General features: G+C 64.8%; 3 protein-coding genes across 3 annotated transcripts; 2 read left to right on the top strand and 1 right to left on the bottom strand.

Annotated features, from left to right (window-relative positions):
• The first annotated feature begins 414 nt into the window (after positions 1-414).
• Positions 415-9,583, top strand: SEMA4C (semaphorin 4C). The gene is made up of 15 exons (XM_084221697.1): positions 415-456; positions 1,994-2,137; positions 3,485-3,633; positions 3,718-3,780; positions 3,934-4,032; positions 4,336-4,432; positions 4,506-4,622; positions 4,699-4,850; positions 5,399-5,574; positions 5,773-5,917; positions 6,330-6,552; positions 6,663-6,778; positions 6,868-7,025; positions 7,274-7,344; positions 7,531-9,583. Exons 2-15 carry the CDS (start codon positions 2,029-2,031, stop codon positions 8,370-8,372), a joined length of 2,517 nt encoding a protein of 838 aa, XP_084077823.1. The 5' UTR covers positions 415-456; positions 1,994-2,028; the 3' UTR covers positions 8,373-9,583.
• A 663-nt stretch (positions 9,584-10,246) lies between these two features.
• Positions 10,247-13,885, top strand: ANKRD39 (ankyrin repeat domain 39). The gene is made up of 4 exons (XM_084221903.1): positions 10,247-10,757; positions 11,019-11,122; positions 11,385-11,588; positions 11,802-13,885. Exons 1-4 carry the CDS (start codon positions 10,625-10,627, stop codon positions 11,937-11,939), a joined length of 579 nt encoding a protein of 192 aa, XP_084078029.1. The 5' UTR covers positions 10,247-10,624; the 3' UTR covers positions 11,940-13,885.
• A 67-nt stretch (positions 13,886-13,952) lies between these two features.
• On the bottom strand, positions 13,953-21,311 carry CNNM4 (cyclin and CBS domain divalent metal cation transport mediator 4; the record flags this gene model as incomplete). Its single annotated transcript, XM_084221723.1, has 7 exons — positions 13,953-14,194; positions 15,172-15,350; positions 15,907-16,006; positions 16,167-16,336; positions 16,870-17,007; positions 17,093-17,236; positions 19,892-21,311. 7 exons carry the CDS (start codon positions 21,309-21,311, stop codon positions 13,985-13,987), a joined length of 2,361 nt encoding a protein of 786 aa, XP_084077849.1. The 3' UTR covers positions 13,953-13,984.
• Between the last annotated feature and the right edge of the window lie 41 nt (positions 21,312-21,352).

Raw genomic sequence — 21,352 nt, 5'->3', positions numbered from 1 at the left:
TCCCAGTAAGGCCCGACTGGTTCCGAGCGGTTCCGATCTGAGCCGAGCAGTTCCGAGCGCACGCGGTTCCGACTGGACCGGGGTCCGATCTGACCCGAGCGGCTCCGATCTGACCCGAGCGGCTCCGATCTGACCCGACCCGACCCGAGACCCCCTCCTCTGAGGGGGGCGCGTGACGTCACGTGCGGGGCGGGGCCGCTGCTCGGGGCCGCGCGGCGCGCTCCCGCCGCCCCTCAGGCCGCTCCCGCCTCCCGCGCCCCGGCCGGGCCCCCCCGCGCCCCCCGGAACCCCCGCCCCGCTCCGCCGCCTCCCTCCGCCGCCCCGCCCGGGCCCCCGCCCCGCTCCGCCGCCGCCCGCCGCCCCGGCCGGGCCCCCCCAAACCACCCCCCCCCCGCCCCTCGCCCCTCACGGCCGCCTCCCGCCCCACCGCCGCCGCCGCCGCCGCCGCGCCCTGAGGTGAGTGCGGGCCCCCGCCCCGCCCCGGTATTGTTGTGGCGGAGCCGCGGGGGCGGGAGGAGGAGGGGGAGGCGCTTTGTTCCTGCCGGTACCGGGGATCGCCGCCGGCTCCCCCGCCCCGATCCGCCCGTGGATGGGGGGGCCGGAATCGCCCCCTCCGCCGCTCGGAGCCGTCGGTGCAGCGGGAACCCCCCCCCACGGTAACGGCAGCGGGGAGCGGGGGGTGCCGGGGGCGCGTGGCTTGGGCGGGCAGCGTCGCGGGGACCTGGGGAGGCACCGCCGTGGGGATCCGGGGTGGCACCGCCGCGGGGACCCCGGGTGGCACCGCCGCGGGGACCCCCCCGGCCGGGCCCCTCCGGGCAGTCCCGGAGTGTCCAGCGCCGAACTTGGGGACCGCGGGGCCACCGGCCTGGCTGTGGAACCCCGAGGGGGCTGTCCCCGCTTTGGGGACCCCGGCCGTGCCCGTGGCACCCCGGCCATGCCCAGGGCACGCCGGTGGTGCCCCGTGGCCTGTGGCACTGTCGCCGTGCTTTGTCCCTGTCGCCGTGCCTGTTGCAAGCCCAGCTGTGCCTGTTGAGCCCCAGCCGTGCCCACGGCAGCTTGGCCGTTCCTGTGGCGCCCCAGCTATGCCCAGGGCACCCCACGCTGGCCTGTGGCACCCCAGATTTCTCTGTTGTGCCCCGGCTCTGCTCGTGGCACCCCGATTTTGCCCATGGCATCCAGGCCAGGTCTGTGACACCCCCCTCCCATCTTTGCCTGTGGGACCCCAACTCTCCCTTTGGCACCTCAGCTGGCACCCCAGCTGTGCCTGTGACACCCAAGCCGTGTCCCTGGCACCCCAGATGTGCCTGTGGCACCCCAGCTGTGCCCATGGCACCCCAGATGTGCCCCTGACATCCCAAATGTGGCTGTCACACCCCACATGTGGCTGTGACACCCCAGCTATGCCTTTGGCACCCCAGATGTGCCTGTCACACCCCAGATAGGTCCCTGGCACCCCAACTGTGCCAGTGCCACCCCAGATGTGGCTGTCACACCCCAGATGTGGCTGTCACACCCCAGCTGTGCTTATCACGCCCCAGCTGTGCCCATCACACCCCAGCTGTGCCCATGCCACCTCCCCCCTGCCGCAGGAAGCCCGGCCGGGGTGTCCCCCATTCCCACGGCCCTTCCCGTCCCCCCACCCTCCCGGAAATCCTTCCTGAGCCGTCACCGGGGGCCCCCCCGAGCCCCCCCAACTTCCTGCTTCCCGCCGGGCAGGGCAGAACAATTCCCGGCCGCATCCTGCCCGCCCCGGGGGCACCCTCGGGGGCACCCCCGGGGGCACCGGGGGGTCCCGGGCAGGACGTGGCGGGTGGGAAGCAGCCGGTCTCCCCCTGCTCCGTTTCCTCGGAGTGTCCCCGGGGCGTGGGGAGCCCCCGGCCTCGTGACACCGAGGTCTCAATGCCGCCTTGTGCCCGCGCCGCCCGCGTGACGCCGCCAACGCCGCTGCCCCGTGGCACTGACGGGGCCCCGGCGTGGCCGTGTCCCCTCGCAGGGACCCCGCGGTGTCCCCACCGCCGCCCCGGTGCCATGGCCGTTGTCACCGTGCTGCTGGCGCTCGTCACCGCTGCCACCGGCGCTGCTGGCACCCCGGGGGCATCGTGGAGCGCTGTGCCCAGGAGGACTGTGCCCTACGAGGGTGAGTGCTGGGGGGATTGGGGACAGGCTGTGGGGGGACATGGTGGTGGCTGTTGTCACCAACTTGAGTGGCTTTTGTCCCGTCCCTTCCCAGACAGTGTTGGGTGGGTGTCCCCAAAACTGGTGTGTGGGGGACATGCAGGGATGTGCCAGATGTGCCATCCCCAGTCCTGTGGCAGCACCTGGGGACGACTGCCCGGTGCTGTGTCTCTTGTCCCCATCCCTGTGCCGTGTCCCCTGTCCCCATCTCTGTACCCTGTCCCCATTCCTGTGCTGTGTCCTCTGCTCATCTCTCTGCCCTGTCCCCTGTCCCCATCCCTGTCCCCATCCCTGTGCCATGTCCCCTGTCCCCATCGCTCTGCCAGGTCCTTTGTCCTGTCTCTCCTCCATGTCCCGTGTCCACACCCTGCCACCACCCCGTCTCATCCGTCCGATCTGTCTGCCATGTCCCTTGTCCCATCCCTCTGCCATTTCCTGTCCCCACGCCCTGCCATCATCCTGTCCCATCCGTCGGCCATGTCCCCTGTCCCCATCCCTCTGCCATGTCCCGCTGCCCTGCCAGCACCCTGAGGTTCTGTCCCTGTCCCGTGCCAGCAGTCTCTGTCCCTGCCCTGTGCTGTCACCCTGTGTCCCCATGGTGTGCCAGCTCCAGTGGCCCTATCGCTGAGCCATGCCCTGTGTCCCCATGCCATGCCACATTCCCCTGTCCCCATGTGGCAGCAGTACCCCCTGTCCTCTATCCCTGTCCCATGCTACTGTCCCCATGCTGTGTCCCCTGTCCCCATGCCCTCTGCTATGCCACTGTCCCTGTGCCTGAAACTTCGGTCCCTTCTCTGTGCCACTGTCCCCGTGCTGTCCTCATACCATGTACCCTGTCCCCAACCTGGAGCTGTGCCTGTGCCATGTCCCTTGTCCCCACGGCCATGCCCCCACCCTCAGCCGTGCCACTGTCCCCATGCTGCCCCCATGCCGTGCCAGCCCCGTGTCCCTGTCCCCGCCCGGGGCCCTGGCGCTGTCCCCTCAATGGTTCCTTTCTGCGGAGCCCAGGGGTGGCCGGGGGGCACGGGGGGGTGCGGGGGGGGTCCCTGCAAAGGCCACTGTGTTCGGTGACAAAGGGACCTTTGTGTGCCACGGGGCCGGGGGTGGCCGGCGGGGGTGGGGTGTGCCCCCAGGGGTCCAAGCTCAGTGTCTCTGTGTCCCCACAGAGATGCAGGGGGGGGTCCCAGTTCAATGTCCACACACAGAGCTGCAGGGAGGGTCCCCAAGTTCCCACAGAGGTACGGGGGGGGTCCCAGCCCGGTGTCCCCACAGTGTGTGGTGTCCCAGCCCGCTGTCCCTGTCCCCACAGAGCTGCAGGACACTGCCAAGCGTTTCTCCCAGGGCGGGGTCTCTCACTACCTGACGCTGACGCTGGACGAGGCCGAGGCGCTGCTCTACGTGGGGGCCCGCGAGGCCGTGTTCGCCCTGGCCACGGGCACTGTGGAGCTCAAGGCGGCGGTGAGGCCCTGGGGCACCCCAAAATCGGGTGGCATTTGGGGTGGGGGGTGCCTTGCCAGCCCCTGACCCCTGTGCCACCCCCAGATCTCCTGGGAGGCGCCCGTGGAGAAGAAGGCGGAGTGCGTGCAGAAGGGCAAGAACAACCAGGTGGGCACGGGCTGCTGGGAGGGTTTGGGGCACTGTGCCAACTCCAGGGGCCCTGTCCCTCTGTCCTTGTGTCATGTCCTGTGTCCCTGTGCTGTACCAGCTCCAGCATCCCTGTCCCTTGTCCCCATTAATGTCCCCTGTGTCCCCTCCCAGACCGACTGCTTCAACTACGTGCGCTTCCTGCAGAGCTACAACAGCTCCCACCTGTACGCCTGCGGCACCTACGCCTTCCAGCCCAAGTGCACCTACATCGTGAGTGGGTCCCCAAATCCGGGTCCCCAGTGTCCCCTGCCCTCCCCAGGAGTGGGCCTGTCCCCAACGCTGGCATTTAGGGTGGTTTTGTGGCTGTGAGAGCAGGTTGGGGGTGTCTTTTGTACACTTGGGGTGTCCCAGATGATCCTTCTGGGACAGGGACAGTCCCTGATGGGTCATCTTGGAGGGGTCCCTGTCCCCAGGGTGGTCTAGGATGTCCCTGTCCCCAGGAGGGTCACCTGGAGGGCGTCCATGTCCCTGGTGCCTGTCTGGGTGGCATGGTCATGACCCTGTGCCCCCCAGGAGCTCTCCGGCTTCACCCTGGACCCAGTGGCGTTCGAGGACGGCAAAGGCAAATGTCCCTACGACCCCACCAAGGGCCACACCGGCCTCATCGTGGGTAGGTGACACCTCTGGGGTCACAGGGGGGTGCCACCCGTGCCCGCCACCCCCCTTAAACACCTCCCTCACAGATGGGGAGCTCTACTCTGCCACCTTCAACAACTTCCTGGGCACGGAGCCCGTCATCCTGCGCAACCTGGGCCCGCACTACTCCATGAAGACGGAGTACCTGACCTCATGGCTCAACGGTGGGGACACGCAGGGGACAGGGGACACGGGAGGGGACAGGGCACAGGGCACTGGTGTGACAAGGTGCTTTTACAGAGCCTCACTTTGTGGCGTCGGCCTTTGTGCCCGAGAGCGCGGGCAGCGGCAGCGGCGACGACGACAAGGTTTACTTCTTCTTCAGCGAGCGCGCCGTGGAGTACGACTGCTACGCCGAGCAGGTGGTGGCACGGGTGGCACGGGTCTGCAAGGTACGCCTGGGGACACTTGGGGACAGGCCCTGACCTGTCTGAGGGTTGGGAAGTTGGCATGAGCTTTGGCAGTTGAGTATGATTGCTACTCAGAGCAGGTGGTGGCACAGGTCTGCAAGGTACCTTGTCCTGGTGCCCAGGGTCACCATGGTGTCCCTGTCCTGTTGCCCACGGTGGACTTGTCCCAGTGCCACTGGTCACCATGGTGGCCTTGTCCTGGTGCCCATGGTCACCATGGTGGCCTTGTCCTGAAGTCTGTGGTCACCATGGTGGCCTTGTCCTGTTGTGCATGGTGGCCTTGTCCTGGTACCCGTGATGGCCTTGTCCTGGTGCCCATGATGGCCTTGTCCTGGTGCCCATGGTCACCGGGGTGGCCTTGTCCTGGTACCCGTGGTGGCCCTGTCCTGGTGCCTGTGCTGCCCACACTGCCCACAATGGCCATGTCCCGGAGCTGTGGTCACCGCAGTGCCTGCGGTGGCCGTGTCCTGGTGCCCTCGGTGGCCGTGTCCTGGTGCCCGCGGTGCCCACAGCAGCCGTGTCCCCGGCAGGGTGACGTGGGCGGCGCGCGCACGCTGCAGAAGAAGTGGACGTCGTTCCTGAAGGCGCGCCTGGTGTGCTCAGCCCCCGAGCAGCAGCTGCACTTCAACCGCCTGCAGGCCGTGTTCACGCTGCCCGGCGCCCGCTGGCAGGACACCGCCTTCTTCGGCGTCTTCCAGGCGCGCTGGTGAGTGCCCACTGTGCCCACGCTGGCCCCGTGCACCTGGCGGCCCTGTCTCTGAGACCATGGTGGCCTTGTCCCAGTGCCCATGGTGGCCTTGTCCTGGGGCCCATGGTCACTATGGTGGCCTTGTCCCGGTTCCCATGGTGTCCATGGTGGCCTTGTCCTGTTACCCGCTGGCTGCCACCCCCGGTGTGCCCGCAGGGGTGACGTGGACGTCTCTGCCATCTGCCGCTACCCCATCCTGGAGGTGAAGAAGGCCTTCGAGGGGCCCTACAAGGAGTACCGGGAGCAGGCGCAGAAATGGGGGCGCTACTCGGGCAAGGTGCCCACCCCCCGGCCCGGCGCGGTGAGAGCGGGCACGGCAACGGGCTGGGGGGTGCTGGGGACAGCTGTGGGGCTGGTGGTGCCCCCTGAAGGGTTGGGATCCATCTATGGGGCTGGTGGTGCCCTCTGAGGGTTGGGATCCATCCATGGGGCTGGTGGTGCCCTCTGAGGGTTGGGATCCATCTGTGGGGCTGGTGGTGCCCTCTGAGGGTTGGGATCCATCTGTGCCATCCTGAGAGGGATTGGCATCTATCTGTGCCATCCTGAGAGGGATTTGGGATCCATCTGTGCCCTCCTGAGTGGGACTGGGACCCACCCTGGTGCCCCCATGCCCTGAAAGTGCCCCCCATGCCCTGACGGTGCCCCCACGTTCCCTGAGATCCCCCCGTGCCCTCCCCCGTGCCCTGACGTTGCCCCCCGTGTGCCCCTGGCAGTGCATCACGGACTGGCACCGGCAGAACGGCTTTGCCAGCTCGCTGGAGCTGCCCGACAACACGCTCAACTTCGCCAAGAAGCACCCGCTGATGGACGAGCCGGTGCCGCCGCAGCGCGGGTGCCCGCTGCTGCTCAAGAGGGATGCCAACTTCACCCAGCTCGTGGTGGACCGCGTGGCAGGGCTGGACGGGGCCACCTACGAGGTGCTCTTCATTGGCACAGGTAATGCCAGGGGACAGGAGCACAGCAAGGACAGGGCACCATGGGGACAGGAGACCACGCGGCCAGCCCCAGGGTGCCCCATGGCTGATGCCCACCGTGCCAACCCGCAGGTGACGGCTGGGTGCACAAGGCGCTGGATTTGGGCACCCACATCCACCTGGTGGAGGAGCTGCAGGTGTTCGAGCCCGCGCAGCCCGTGGAGAGCCTGGTACTGGCGGGCACCAAGGTGAGCGTGCCAGGGGGTGGAGGTGGCAGCGTCACCGCGGTGCCACCCGGCAGCGTCACCTCACCGCTGTCCCCCCCTACCCCTGGCAGAAGCTGCTGTTCGCCGGGTCCCGCTTGCAGGTGGCACAGCTGCCCCTGGCAGAGTGCGGGCGGTACCAGTCCTGCACCGACTGCGTGCTGGCACGGGACCCCTACTGCGCCTGGAGCCGCAACGGCAGCGCCTGCGTCCGCACCGATGGGCACAACGGGTACGGGCACCCCGGCACGGGGACGGCACCCAGGGCACGGTCTGGGTGGAGTTTGGGAAGGGTTCTGTCCCCAGAGGAGGCTGGGCACAGCCCTGAGGAGCTTCAGGAGCCTTTGGATTTTGGGGTGTCTGTGCAGGGATGCTGGGGAGGGATTTTGGGGTGTCTGTGCAGGGATGCTGGGGGGAATTCAGTGATCCCTGGGGAGTGGGCACCACAGGTACCCCCCTCACTGTGCCATCGTCCCCCAGGTCCCACCTGGTGCAGGACGTGCTGAGCTCCGATACCGGCGCCTGCTCTGTGCCACAGGTGGCCCAGCAAGGTGAGACTGGTGGCCACACAGGTGTGCCCATGCTCCCCATGCCATCCCATGGATCCCATCCCATCCCATCCCATCCCATCCCATCCCATCCCATGGATCCCATCCCATCCCAAGGATCCCACCTCACCCCACCCCGTGATCCCCACTCCCCCTGCCCCGTCCCCGCTGACCACCGTGTCCCCGCAGGCTCCCTGACCCCCAAGAACGTGACGGTGGTGGCGGGCACCGACCTGGTGCTGACGTGCCGCCTGGCCTCCAACCTGGCGCGCGCCCTCTGGACCTTCGAGGGCCGGGCGCTGGCGGCCCAGCAGGTGCTGGTGCTGGGCGAGGCGCGGCTGCGGGCGCTGGTGGTGCCCGGCGCGGGCGCCCAGCACAGCGGCACCTACCGCTGCCTGGCCGAGGAGCAGGGCGCCCGCCTGCCCGCCCAGGAGTACCGCGTGGCCGTGCTGGCCGGCCCGGGGGCGCCGCTGGAGACGCGGGCGCCGCTGGAGAGCCTGGGCGTGGTGTGGGTGCTGGCCGTGTGCCTGGGCGCCCTGTGCCTGCTGCTGCTGCTGGCCGTGCTGTCGCTGTGGCGCCGGCTGCGCCACGAGCTGGGCAAGGGCGCCAAGGCCATCGAGAGCACCCTGGTGTACCCCATCGAGCTGCCCAAGGAGCCGCCCAGCCCGCGCTTCGTGCCCAGCGCCGCCTCCGACTCGGACGAGAAGCTCTGGGACCCGTCCAGTTATTACTACTCGGACGGCTCGCTCAAAATCGTGCCCGGCCACGCCAGCACGGCGGGCACGGCCTGCTGCCGCAACGGCGGCCCCGGCGCCGCCTCGCCGCCCGCCGCCATCCCCGGGCAGCCGCTGCACTCGCCCACCCGCATCCACCTGGGCCCCCTGCGCGGCTCGGCCTCCAACGGCTACATCCGCCTGGCGCTGGGCACCGAGGAGCGCCCGGCCTGCGCCGACCTGGCCGAGGAGCTGCGGCGCAAGCTGCAGCAGCGCCAGCCCCTGCCCGACTCCAACCCCGAGGAGTCGTCGGTGTGAGCCGTGCCCGCCTCCGCTCTGGGTGCCGGTGCGGGCACCGCGGGGCGGGCGCGGCAGAGCTGGCAGCGGGATCCGGCTGGGGACGGGTGCCTGGCATCGGAACCTGGCTGGGGACGAGCGTCTGGCATCGGAACCTGGCTGGGGACGGGCATCTGGCATCAGAACCTGGCTAGGGATGGGCACCTGGCACCAGGATCCAGCTGGGGACGAGCGTCTGGCATTGGAACCTGGCTGGGGACAGGCACCTGGCATTGGAACCTGGCTGGGAATGGGCACCTGGCACCAGGATCCAGCTGGAGACGGGCACCTGGCACCAGGACCTGGCTGGGAATGGGCACCTGGCATTGGAACCCAGCTGGGAATGGGCACCTGACACCAGGATCCAGCTGGGGATGAGCGTCTGGCATTGGAACCCGGCTGGGGATGGACACCTGGCATTGGAACCTGTCTGGGGATGGGCACCTGGCACCAGGACCTGGCTGGGGACGAGCGTCTGGCATTGGAACCCGGCTGGGGATGGACACCTGGCACTGGCACCCAGCTGGGGACAAGTATCTGGCACCAGGACCCGGCTGGGGACGAGCGCCTGGCACTGGCACCCGCCTTGGGGACAGGATTGCCACACTGGTACCCGCCCTGGGGACAGCAGGGTGACCCCAGTACCGGCTTGGGGACAGCAGTGTCACCCAGTACCCAGCCTGGAAACGGGAGTGTCACCTCAGTGCCAGGGTCCACCTTGGGGACTGATATGGTGCCCACCTTGGGGACAGGATTGCCACCCTGGCACCGGTGTCTGCCTCAGGGGTGGCACTGCCACTTTGGCACCCAGGATTGTCACTTGAGCGCCAGCCCTGGGGACAGAGTTGTCACCCTGGCACCGCTGCCCACCTTGGTGGCACCGCTGCCACCCAGCCGTGCCACCGTGTCGCTCCAGGGTCCCGGTGCCGCCACCTTCGGTACAGTGTCCCCATGGAGGGACAGACCTGGGGACACCCCTGTGCCCACCTTGTGCCCGGTGCCCTCGGGACGATTTTTTTGGGCCGATTTCGGGTTTTTCTCCCTGACATTTTTCTATCTCCACCCCCTCCCTCCGTGCCCCCTTGCCAGGGCTTGTGCCCACCCTGCCCTGGCCTTTGTCCCCTTTGTCCCCCTGTCCCCGACCCCTGCACGCCCCCCATCCCTTTTGTATAAGCCCCCCCCAGTGTAATTTATTTGTTACCGAAATTATATTTATTTGCTGTAAATACCTGAGTATTTTTATATTCATAATAAAAGGACTTCCAAAAAAAAATCCAAAAACATATCCCAGATTTTTTTTCCTTTTTCCCTTCTTTTTTGGGGGGTTTTCAGGGAATTTTTGGGGAGGTTTGGGGGGGTTTTGTGGGGAGTTTTGGGGAGGTTTTGGGAAAGTTTTGCTTGAGGTTTTGGGGAGGTTTTGCGGGAGGTTTTGGTTTCTCCCCCCCCCGGTGCTGAGCTCATGGAAAAAGCTCCAGCGGGGCTAAAAAAGGATAAAAGCGGAGCCGTTCCCAGGCGGGGGGGCCGGGCCGGGCTCCCCCCTCCCCTCCCCGGGGAGGCTCCGCTGGGAGCAGCGCAGGAAATGGGGGAGGGGGCTGGGAACGGGGTCAGGGCCGTGGGAAATGGGGCTGGGGGCGGGCTGGGGGAGGGGGAGCCCAAGGACACCCCGAAATAGGGGAGGGGGCTCAGGGACACCCCTAGGGGGAGAGGGACCCCCATGACTGCTGGGGGACCCCATAAAGGTGTGGGGGGGACCCCTGGGAGCCCCGAGGTGGGGAAGATGGGATCCTTGGGATCCCCCTGACGGGGAGGGGGAGCCCTGTGGCTGCCGTGGGTGATGGGGGTGGGGCTTGGGGACCCCAAAATTTGGGGGGGGGCGGGGTGGGGACACGAACCGGGGGTCCCCAAAGGGGGCTTGGGGCGGCTCCTGGCGCCCCCTGGCGGCGGCACCGGCTGCGCAGAGTGCGCATGCGCCGTAACGGTTCGGAAAAGGGGTCCTTCGGCTTCATTCGGCCCTTCCCGGATTTCTTCGGCATTTTCCGGCCCTTTTCACGCTCTTTCGGCTCTTTCCGCCTCCCTTCGGCCCTCCAGATCTCGCTCGGCCCTTTCCGCTCTGATTCGACTCTTTCCGCCCCTCCTCGGACCTTTCCGCCCCTCCTCGGTCCTTTCCGCCTCCCTTCGGGCCTTTCCGCCTCCCCTCGGCTCTCTCCGCCCCGTCCCTCAGCGCCGCCGGTGCCATGGCCGGCGGTCACCACTCGCCGCTCGCTCCGTGCTGCCCGGGCCGAGCGGCGATGCCTTCTCCGTGCTGCCAGGGCCGCGTGGCCGTGCCCAGCGTGCACCAGAGCCTGTCCGAGATGGACTTCGAGAGGGGTCCGGGGGGCTCCGGGGCTGGGGGCGGGAGGGCCGTGTCACCGGTACCGGGGCAGCTCCGTGTGGGGTACCCGGCACCGGCGGGGCACGGGGGGGGTCCCCGTGTGCGGTACCCGGTACCGGAGGGGCACCGGCGACTCTGGGCAGGGGTGGGGTAGCGGAGGGGGCACGGGAAGGGCTGGAGCGGCGGTACCGGGGGCTCTGGGCACGGGCACCGGTACCGGGCCGGGCCCGTGGCTGAGGCGGCCCCGCTGCCCGCAGGGATCTGGGCGGCGGCGCGGGACGGGGACGAGGCGCGGGTGCTGCAGCTGCTGGAACGGCGAGGGGACCCCGCGGAGCCCGACCTGGCGGGGTACACGGCACTGGTACACCGGGGGCACCGGGAGGGTACCGGGGGCACCGGGAGGGTACCGGGGGCACGGGGGTCCTGACCGGGTCCATGGTACGAGGGGCGTGGAGGGCACCGGGGTCTTTGCGGTCCCACCCTGGTGGGGAACGCGGCCCTGGCACGGGGGTCCGGATCGGGTACGAGGGGCACGGAGGGCACGGGGATCTCCGGGATCGGTGCTGCCGTGGCACCGGGGTCCCGGGGGCGGCGGGAGCCCTGAGGCAGCGCCGTGCCCGCAGCACTACGCCAGCCGGAACGGGCACCTCGGCGTGTGCCGGCTGCTGCTGGAGCGCGGCGCCCCGTGCGATGCCCGCACCCCCGGCGGCGCCACCCCGCTGCACCGCGCCTGCTACTGCGGGCACCGCGCCGTCACCGAGCTGCTGCTGGCGCACGGAGCCGACCCCGCCGCCGCCGACGGCGACGGCAGAACCGGCCTGCACAAGGTGGGCACCGGGGAGGGCCCCAAATGCTCGGGGGGCGGGGGGCAATGCCCAAATTAGAGGGGGAACAGGGGGAGTCCAATGCCAGATGGGGGTCACAGGGAGCACCCCCTGCCCAAATCGGGTGGGGGGCGCGGGGCTCCTCCTCCGCCAGGGTGCCCGTGGGTGGCTCTCGGGTGCCCGCGTGCCCCCGGGGGTGACACCGGTGCCCCGCAGGCCGCCGAGCAGGGGCACCGCGAGCTCTGTGCCTTCCTCCTGCGTCAGCGCCCGGCCCTCGCTGCCCTCCGCGATGCCAGGGGCCGCAGCCCGCGGGACGGGGCGCACCCGGCCGTGTGGGACCTGCTGGACACCTGAGGGGACACAGAGGCGACAACCGGGCCCGGGTACTGTCGCGGGCCCGGTGCCCGTCCCGGTACCGCCGCTGCTACTTCCGGGTTCCGCCAACACGCCCCACCCACCACCCGCCCTCCCAGCCAATCACATCCCACCTTCCCCCTGTAGCCAATCAGCACCCGCGGTGCATTTAGGGGCGGGGTTTCGCGGTGTAAACAGCCCCCGCGGGTGGGGGGGGATTTAAAGGCGCCGCGTCCTTTTTAACCGGGCCCCTCCGCCGGTAACCGGGACCCCCCTGCGCGGCACCGAGCACACCCTGGTACAGATATAGAATTTTTATTAACCCATCTGGCAAAAAAATAACCCAAAAAAACCCCTCCGTGAAATAAAAATTCCACGGTCTGTTTCACAACTGGGGCATGGGGGGAGGGGCAGAACCGGGAGGGGGAGGCCCGGCCCCCCCCGCCCCTCCTCCCGTCCCCCCGCGGCCCGAGCTCCCCAAAAATACAAATCAAACCTGAACAATAAATAGGAATTCCCCAGGGGGGAGGAAAAGGAGGGGTTTGCATAGAGGAAGATTTAATAAAAAAGGTTTTTTTGTTTTTTTTTTTCCTGGCTTATTATTAATTATTAATTATTATTATTATTAATTAATTAATTATTATTATTTCTAAAATCTCCCCGCGGAAGGAGCTAGGAACTGATCGTCGAGATGTGATTAACAAAAATAATTCAACCTTCTCCCAATAACTTACAGGAGTTCACCCAGGGGGAACTTTTGTGCTTATTTTTGTTTTTTTGGGGTCAAGCTCTGACCCCAAAAAACCCCAGGGGGGTTTTGGGGGGACCCTCAGCCCCCTCCTACCTGTACAACTTTGGTCACTAGCGCTGTGTCACCCCAAAATCCAGACGCCAAAGTCAGACCCCAAAATCCAGACCCCAACGTCCCGACCCTATAATCCAGACTGCAAAGTCCAGACCTCAAAATCCAGACCCTAAAATCCCCGGGCCAGCAGGGAAGGGGCTGGGATTTATCCAGGAGACCCCAAAAACACCAGAGAGGGGTCGGGATTTCCATCCCAGGATATCCCAAAATGGTGGAGGAGGCCCCAAGGGGATGGAATGCCCATCCCAGGGATCCCAAAGGTTTGGGATGTCCATCCCGAGGGTCCTGGCAGGGCTGGGATGTCCATTCTGGGATTCCTGGAAGGGTTGGGGTGTCCATCCTGGGGTCCTGGCAGGGTTGGGATGGATCCTGGAAGGTTTGGGGTTCCTAGAGAGTTTGGGATGGACCCTGAAAGGATTGAGACGCCCACCCCGGGGTTTCTGGAAGAATTGGGATGTCCATGCCAAGGGTCCTGCAGGGCTTGGCCTGTCCATCCCAGGGTTCCTGGAAGGGTTGCATGGACCCTGGCAGGGTTGGGATGTCCATCCTGGGACTCCTGGCAGGGTTGGGATTTCCATCCCAGATTTCCTGGCAGGGTTGGGATTTCCATCCCAGACCTCCTGGCAGGGTTGGGATGTCCATCCCAGACCTCCTGGCAGGGCTGGAATTTCAATCCCAGATTTCCTGGCAGGGTTGGGATGTCCATCCCAGATCTCCTGGCAGGGTTGGGATGTCCATCCTGGGATTCCTGGCAGGGTTGGGATGTCTATCCCAGATCTCCTGGCAGGGTTGGGATTTCCATCCTGGGATTCCTGGCAGGGTTGGGATGTCTATCCCAGATTTCCTGGCAGGGTTGGGATTTCCATCCCAGATTTCCTGGCAGGGTTGGGATTTCCATCCTGGGATTCCTGGCAGGGTTGGGATGTCCATCCCCAGGGTCCCCACGGCGGCACACCGAGACCCGAAGCTCCCTGAGCCGTCGGCGCCGTGCCCGCGCCGCTCCGTCCATCCCAAACCGAGCCGGCCTGGAACAGCAGCAGCAAATCCCAGCTCCTCCATCCCCACCACGCCTCATCCTCATCCTCATCCTCATCCTCCTCCTCCAGCGGCTCATCCTACCGGGAAAAGGTCCCTGCACCGGGCACGCCGGGCACGCCGGGGCGCGCCGGCGCGGCCGGGGTCAGATGGAGTTCTCCAGGCCACTGTGGTTGCTCCGGCGGCTCAGGCAGTTCCTCTCGTTGAGCAAACTCGTGGTCTCGTCGGCCGGCGCCGGCGGCTCCGGCTTCTCCGGGATGGCCGGGTCGGCCTTGGGGGTGGCGCTGTCGGGGGACTGGGGACAACTGTCCATGCGCGAGGCCAGCAGCCCGTTCTGGTACTCCTGCCGCGTGATCTGCGCCGGAGAGCGGCGTGGGAGAGGGCCGGGGGCATTCCCGTCCCAGAGTGGGGCACAGGTAGAATCCCCATCCCAGAGTGGGGTAGAAGACCCCAGAGTGTTGGAATCCCCATCCCAAAATGGGGCACGGGTGGAATCCCCATCCCAGAATGGGGCACAGGTGGAATCCCCATCCCAGAATGGGGTAGAAGACCCCAAGTGTTGGAATTCCCATCCCAGAATGGAGTAGAAGACCCCAAAGTGTTGGAATCCCATCCCAAAATGGGGCACGGATGGAATTCCCATCCCAAAGTTTCCCAGCCCTGATGGGTCGGGAATCCCATCCCATAGGGTTCTCCCAGCCCTGATGGGTCAGGAATCCCATCCCAAAGAGCTCCCTGGCCCTGATAGGTCAGGAATCCCATCCCAAAGGGTTCCCTGGCCCTGATGGGTCAGGAATCCCATCCCAAAGAGTTCCCTGGCCCTGATAGGTCAGGAATCCCATCCCAAAGGGTTCTCCTGGCCCTGACAGGTCAGGAATCCCATCCCAAAGAGTTTTCCCAGCCCTGATGGGTCAGGAATCCCATCCCAAAGAGTTCCCTGGCCCTGACAGGTCAGGAATCCCATCCAAAAAGAATTTCCCAGCCCTGATGGGTCAGGAATCCCATCCCAAAGGGTTCTCCCAGCCCTGATGGGTCAGGAATCTCATCCCAAAGGGTTCTCCCAGCCCTGATGGGTCAGGAATCCCATCCAAAAAGGATTTCCCAGCCCTGATGGGTCAGGAATCCCATCCCAAAGGTCTCCCAGCCCCGATGGGTCAGGAATCCCCTCCCAAAGGGCTCCCCCAGCCCTGATGGGTCAGGAATCCCATCCCAAAGAGTTTTCCCAGCCCTGATGGGTCAGGAATCCCCTCCCAAAGGGTTCCCTGGCCCCGATGGGTCAGGAATCCCCTCCCAAAGGGGTCTCCCAGCCCCATTCCCCCCAGGAACGCTCACCTTGACGAACTGCAGGTCGGTGAGGGCGCGCACGCTGAAGTCGGCCACGTACTGCGCGCCGCCGGCGTTGAGCTGGTTGTTGCTGCCGCTGACGGGCGACGAGCCCGAGTCCGAGCGCTCGTGGTAGCTGAGCGAGGCCGAGCGGTTCAGGCCGCTCATGTGGGACGGGGAGCGGATCTCTGCGGGGCGAGGAAGGGCTGGGATCGTCCTCTGGTCTCTCCCAACATTCCCCATCCTGGATTTTCTACCCATTCTGAAGAGCTCCTCCCCTTAATTTGGGTTTTTCGCCCCGTTCTGAAGGCAGAATTCTTTGGGTTTCTGGGACTGCCTCGTGGAGGTTTAGGTTTAAGTTTAAGGTTAGATTTTAGGTTTAGTAAAATAAATTTGAAGCTTTTAGAGTGGGATTCTAAAACTTAAAACTCTTCCTAACAGGGCAGGTTTAACAAGAATCCCATTTTCTATCCCGTTCTAAAGCCAGAACAGGTTTCTGGAATTCCCTGGTGGAGGTTTAGATTTAGGTTTAGGTTTAAGGTGGGATTCCAGAACTCTTCCTAACAATGCAGACTTAACAAGAATCCCATTCTCCACAGGGAAAAGGAGTTTAACTTCTGGAATCCCAACCTAAACCTAAACTTAAAGCTAAACCTCTGCTGTGCCCAGGACACCGACAGGGTTTGGAACCTCAGGAATCTCCCGTTCCTGGCAGGATCCTGGGAAGGTTCTGGAGATGCTCACCAGATCCAGGAGGAGGACTCAGGGCCATCACCCCGTAGTAGGAAAAGGCTCCTGCCTCGAACTTCATGCACTCCTTGCCAGCCTCCACTTCCACCTTGCCCTGCCGGGAAAAACGACGTCAGCCCACATCCAGATCCCAAGGGAAGAGATCCCATGGGAATGGTGCAACCCCCAAGGGCTGAGATTCCACAGGAACTGTCCAAATCCCTCAGGAATTGCCCCCACCCCAGGGGCTGAGGTGCCTCAGCAGGTGCCCTCACCTGCAGGATGAGGATGAAGTAGTCGGCCGGTTTGTTCTTGCAGTACAGGAAGTGCCGCGGGGATTTCTTGTTCTCCTCGTCGAACTTCAGCTCCTGGATGACGTCCGAGTATTTGAGGAGCCGCAGCAGGATCTTCTCCGAGATGAAGTTGGAGGTGAAGAGGGTCACCTCTGGAGGGGGGGGAAAGGTCAGAGATGGTTTTAACCCCTCCAGGTGGAAGTGAATCTCCATCTGGGATGGCCTGGGAGACCCTTGGGGCAGGAATTCCCATCCTGGGATGGCCTAGGAGACCCTTGAGGCTGGAATTCCCATCCTAGGATGGCCTAGGAGACCTTTGGGGACTGGAATTCCCATCCTGGAGGACTCCAAAGGGCCAGAATGTCCATCCCAGGGGTCTCAGAGAAGCCATCAAAACCCAAGGGACCAGGACACCCATCCCCAACCTTGTCCCCAAGGATGTCCCAACCATGGGATGTCCCAGCGCTGGGATGTCCCCAGGACATCCTGAGCCCTGGGATGTCCCCAGGATGTCCCAGCCCTGGGATGTCCCCTGGATGTCCCAGCCCTGGGATGTCCCCAGGATGTCCCAGTCCTGGGATGTCCCCAGGATGTCCCAGCTATGGGATGCCCCCAGGATGTCCCAGCCCTGGGATGTCCCCTGGATGTCCCCAGGATGTCCCAGCCCTGGGACACCCAGACTGACCGGTGGACAGGAAGCGGTGGGCGGCCAGCAGGAGCTGAGGTGACACCTTGACCTTCAGCTCGTTGTCGGGGTCCTTGAAGGCTGAGAAGTCCCGCCGGTTCTTCTGGTTGCACACCCTCTTCCTGCTGCGATTGTCAACTGTGGGGACAGCAGGGTCACCTCCAGAGGGACCACCAGGACCCCCAGCATGGGATTCTGGGGAAGGGAGAGCCCCCAAACCTACTGTAGGTGTCGGACTCGTCCAGGATCTCTGACTTGATGATCTCCTCGATGACGTCCTCGAGCGTCACCAGCCCCAGCACCTCGTAGAAGGGGTCGCCCTCGCCCTCGTTGTTCACCTTCTGCACGATGGCCAGGTGGGACTTCCCTGTGGACATGGGGGGGTTGGAGTGGGACGGCCCTGAGATGTCCCCAGGGTGTCCCCAGGATGTCCCAACCATGGGATGCCCATGGGATGTCCCAGCCACAGGAGGAGGCCACGATGTCCCAGCTCATGGGATGTCCCCAGGATGTCTCAGCCATGGGATGTCCCCACACCACAAGGTCCCCAGAATGTCCCAGCCCTGGAATGCCCCCCAGGATGTCCCAACCATGGGATGTCCCCAAGATGTCCCAGCCCTGGGATGTCTCCACCCTGCCATGTCCCCATCATGTCCCAGCCCTGGGATGTCCCCAAGATGTCCCAGCCCTGGGATGTCCCCACCCTTCAATGTCCCCAGGATGTCCCAGCCCATCCCGTCCCGTCCCACCCTGGAGCAGTAAACTCATTAAAACCTAAACGAGCCCTTGGGCTGGGCTCCCTCCCAGGGTAATGACACAATTAAGCCTGCAAGGGTAATAACACTAATTATCCCCATTAAAGCTGAGGAAGAGGCGCCCTCGAGGCTGAAGGCTCCTCACTGTCACCACCAGGAATTCCCTTTCCCCCACATCCCTGTCCCAGATCCCTCTGCCAGGCTGATCCCATCCCCGAGGGGATGCTCCAGATTTACCCCAAACCTGCCCTGATCCCCAAATAAATCCCCTCTCTGTCCTCCCCTGAGTGTCCCCCCCGTGTCCCCCTCCATCTCCACCCCAAACCTTCCCTCCCTGACCTTCTCCACTCTTTAATTCCAGCCTCCACCAGCTCCTGGTCACTCAGGAAAAGCTGATTTTAGGGAAATTTTAGCTGATTAGGAAAATCTGGGATTTTAGGGGATCCCAGATCCCCTTTTCTCTCCTCCCTTGCCCACAGGGCCAGGAAAAGTTGGTGCCTGGAGGGCTGAAGAAATTAATTCATCATTTCTCATGGGGCCACCTGGGTGGGGACAGGTGGGGACAGGTGAGGTGGGACAGGTGAGTCAGGATGAGCGGGACAGGGAGTGGCTGTGGCAGAGCAAACACGGCCAAAGGGCACCAGGGAGGCCGGGCTGGGGTCACCAAGGGGGGGACACAGCCCAGGAACCCAAAATGGGGTCTGGGAGGGACAGCCTGGGGGACAGGGAGGTCCCCACGGGGTGTTCATGGAATTCTGGAGTGGCTGGGGGGGACCTTAGGGCTCATCCAGTCCCTGTGTCCCAGGTGGCTCCAGCCTGGCCTGGGACACTGCCAGGGATCCCAGCTGCCCTGGGAATTCCATCTCAGCCCAGAATTCCTTCCCCAAAACCCCATTAAAATCCCCATTCTTCCATTTCAAAACGATTCCCTGTGTCCTGTCCCTCCATCCCTCATCCCCAGTCCCTCGCCAGCTCTCCTGGAGGGGTCTGAGCTCTCCCTGGATCCTTCCCTTCTCCAGAGGACCATTCCCAGCTCTCCCTGGATCCTTCCTTTCTCCAGGGGAGCATTCCCAGCTCTCCCAGCCCTGCTCCAGAGTGAAATTCTCCACTCAAATCCTCGAGATGGGAAGGAATTGTCACCCCAAGGGCAGCACCTGTGACATCCCCACGCTCTGGGGCACAGCTCAAACCCCACAATTAGCACAACCACTTAATTATTCCCTCTCCTGCCTCTGAGCCAGGTCCTGACCGGGTCAAGGAGGTCCTGAACCCACCCAGGAATTTATGGGGCTCACCTCCAAAACCCCAACCCCGCAAATTCCCGGCTCCTGAGCCGGCGGTGGAAAAACAACAGGGCTGGGATTTGTGCCCGGAAGGAAGGAAGGAAAGAGGGAGCTTAAATCCCTTAATCAGGATTGGGGCAGGGAAAGCCTCTGCCAGCAGCCAGGATAACCCCAGCCCCAGCAGCAGCTCAGCACTCACTGGTTTTGGGAACTGGGCTGGACTGGGACAGCGTCTCCCAACTGTTCCCCCACACCTGGAGGGGTTTAGGAATCCCTAAATCAGCCCTGGAGGGGTTTAGGGATCCCTAAATCAGCCCTGGAGGGGTTTAGGGATCCCTAAATGTCCCTGGAATGTGGCAAAAGCTCTGGCTGAGCCTTCCCCAGGAGCTGTGCTTGGGGGCACAGCTGGGAGCTTCATCCCAGTGAAGGAATCCTGGAATGGTTTGGGTTCGAAGGGACCCCAAAGTTGCCCCATGGGTCCCACACTCTCCACTGTCCCAGGTGGCTCCAACCTGGCCTTGGGGACACTTCCAGGGGTCCCAGCTGCTCTGGGAATCCCATCCCAGCCCTTCACCATTTCAAAAAGGAACAATTCCTTCCCAAAATCCCACCTAAACCAGAACATGGAACCATGGAATGGTTTGGGCTGGAGGGGACCTTAAGTTTGGTGACCCCCTGCCTGTCCCCAAGCTGTCACTCATTCCCTGGGATTTGTGGCCATTCTGGAGACCCCTGGCACGGGCAAACTCCAAATCCAGGAGCTCGAAATCCCCAAATTTTGGGACTTTCCTTCCCAAAATCCCACCTAAACCAGAACATGAAAGCATGGAATGGTTGAGGTAGGAAGGGACCTTAAGTTTGGTGACCTCCTGCCTGTCCCCAAGCTGTCACTCGTTCCCTTGTGTCTGCGGCCACTCTGGCACGACCAGCTCCACCTCTGGAGCCCAAAACCCCTCTGGAATTTCCCTCCCAGCCCCTCCTCACCCTTTTTGAACTCCTCCAGCATGGCATCCAGCTTGGTGTCGTGGAAGACCACGTGCACGGGGTGGTTGTAGAACTTGGTGATGGTCTTGAGGGGCGTGCAGTCGTCGGGGTCCACGAAGGCCAGGTCCTTGACGTAGAGGATGTCCATGATGTTGGACCTCTCGTCCTCGTAGACCGGGATGCGCGTGTAGCCGCTCTCCATGATCTCCGACATGGTGTTGAAGTCCAGGATGGCGTCGCTGTTGATCATGAAGCAGTTCTGCAGCGGCGTCATCACGTCCTCCACCGTCTTGGTGCGCAGCTCCAGCGCTCCCTGGATCATGTTGAGCTCCTCCCTCACCAGGTCGTTGTAGGGCTCCGTCACCTTCAGCATCTCCACCAGCTTCTCCCGGTTGTACACGGTGCCGATCTCCTGGCCCAGCACGCAGTCCAGGAGCTTGCTGATGGGGTAGGACAGCGGGAAGGTCACCAGCATGAAGAACTTGGTGACCACGATGGTGTTGGCGCCCACGGCCAGCCCGTGCCGCGAGCACAGCGCCTGCGGCACGATCTCGCCGAAGATGACGATGCCGATGGTGGAGGCCACCACGGCGCCGATGCCGGAGCCGATCAGGTCGTCCAGCAGGATGGTCAGCGTGGTGTTGACCAGCACGTTGCCCAGCAGCAGCGAGCAGAGCAGGTAGTTCCCTTTCCTGCGGATGGGCTCGATCCTGCGGGCGTAACGCTTCTCCTTATCGGTGCCGCAGTTCTGCACGATCCTCAGCTCCATGGGATCCAACGCCATCAAGCCCAGGTTGAGCCCGCTGAACATCCCCGACAGCACCAGCAAGCCCGCGATCAGAATCACCTGCAGCCACAGCGGCAGCAGCGACTTCTTCTCCTCCAGCACCACCACGTGCCCGTCGGGCCCCTGGTGCGGCAGCCAGGGCTGCCCGGGCCGCCGCTGCGAGCACAGCACGTAGGTCTTGGCCCTCTCGTCCTTGCGCAGCGGCTGCACCCGCACCCGGAGCAGGGCCGAGGTGTCGCGGGGCTCGGCGGGCCCGGGCCGCACCACCAGGTCCTGCGAGCGCTCCTGGCACGTGGCGTTGCCGCTCGAGGCGTTGCCGCCCGGCCGCAGCTCGGCGAAGGCCACGCGCTCGGCGGCGCCGGGGCCCAGCCCCAGCCCGTAGAGCCGCAGCAAGGCCTCGCTGCCTTCCGTCAGGCGGATGGGCCCGCGCTCGGCCGCCCCCGCCGGTGCCACCGCCGCCGCCGGTTTGGTGCTCTCCTCCAGGCGCAGCCCCAGCACCACGGTGTCGGCCGCGGGGACGGCGCCGCCGGGCAGCGCCAGCAGCAGCAGCAGCGGCGGCAGGAACGGGCCCGGCGAGAGCGGGGTCCCCCCACAGCCGCCGCCGGCGCCGCCGCCGCCGCCGCCCGCCGCCATGTTGGGCACTGGCGGGAGCGTCACGCACGGGCGGACGCGCC

The sequence above is a fragment of the Fringilla coelebs genome (assembly GCF_963513975.1).
Source record: "Fringilla coelebs genome assembly, chromosome: 26".
NCBI classification, from domain to species: Eukaryota; Metazoa; Chordata; class Aves; order Passeriformes; family Fringillidae; genus Fringilla; species Fringilla coelebs.
The sequence above is the reverse complement of the archived record's forward strand: the minus strand, read 5'-3'. Positions and strand labels throughout refer to the sequence as shown.

What these genes read in the sequence shown, in the direction of transcription:
- SEMA4C (XM_084221697.1), top strand. Translation starts at nt 2,029, where the DNA reads ATGGCCGTTGTCACCGTGCTGCTGGCGCTCGTCACCGCTGCCACCGGC. An exon ending in AGCCCAAGTGCACCTACATC is followed by an intron (nt 4,033 to 4,335) that starts GTGAGTGGGTCC and finishes TGTGCCCCCCAG; the next exon opens with GAGCTCTCCGGCTTCACCCT. An exon ending in GGTGCTCTTCATTGGCACAG is followed by an intron (nt 6,553 to 6,662) that starts GTAATGCCAGGG and finishes GCCAACCCGCAG; the next exon opens with GTGACGGCTGGGTGCACAAG.
- ANKRD39 (XM_084221903.1), top strand. Translation starts at nt 10,625, where the DNA reads ATGGCCGGCGGTCACCACTCGCCGCTCGCTCCGTGCTGCCCGGGCCGA. An exon ending in TGGCGGGGTACACGGCACTG is followed by an intron (nt 11,123 to 11,384) that starts GTACACCGGGGG and finishes CCGTGCCCGCAG; the next exon opens with CACTACGCCAGCCGGAACGG. An exon ending in GCAGAACCGGCCTGCACAAG is followed by an intron (nt 11,589 to 11,801) that starts GTGGGCACCGGG and finishes GGTGCCCCGCAG; the next exon opens with GCCGCCGAGCAGGGGCACCG.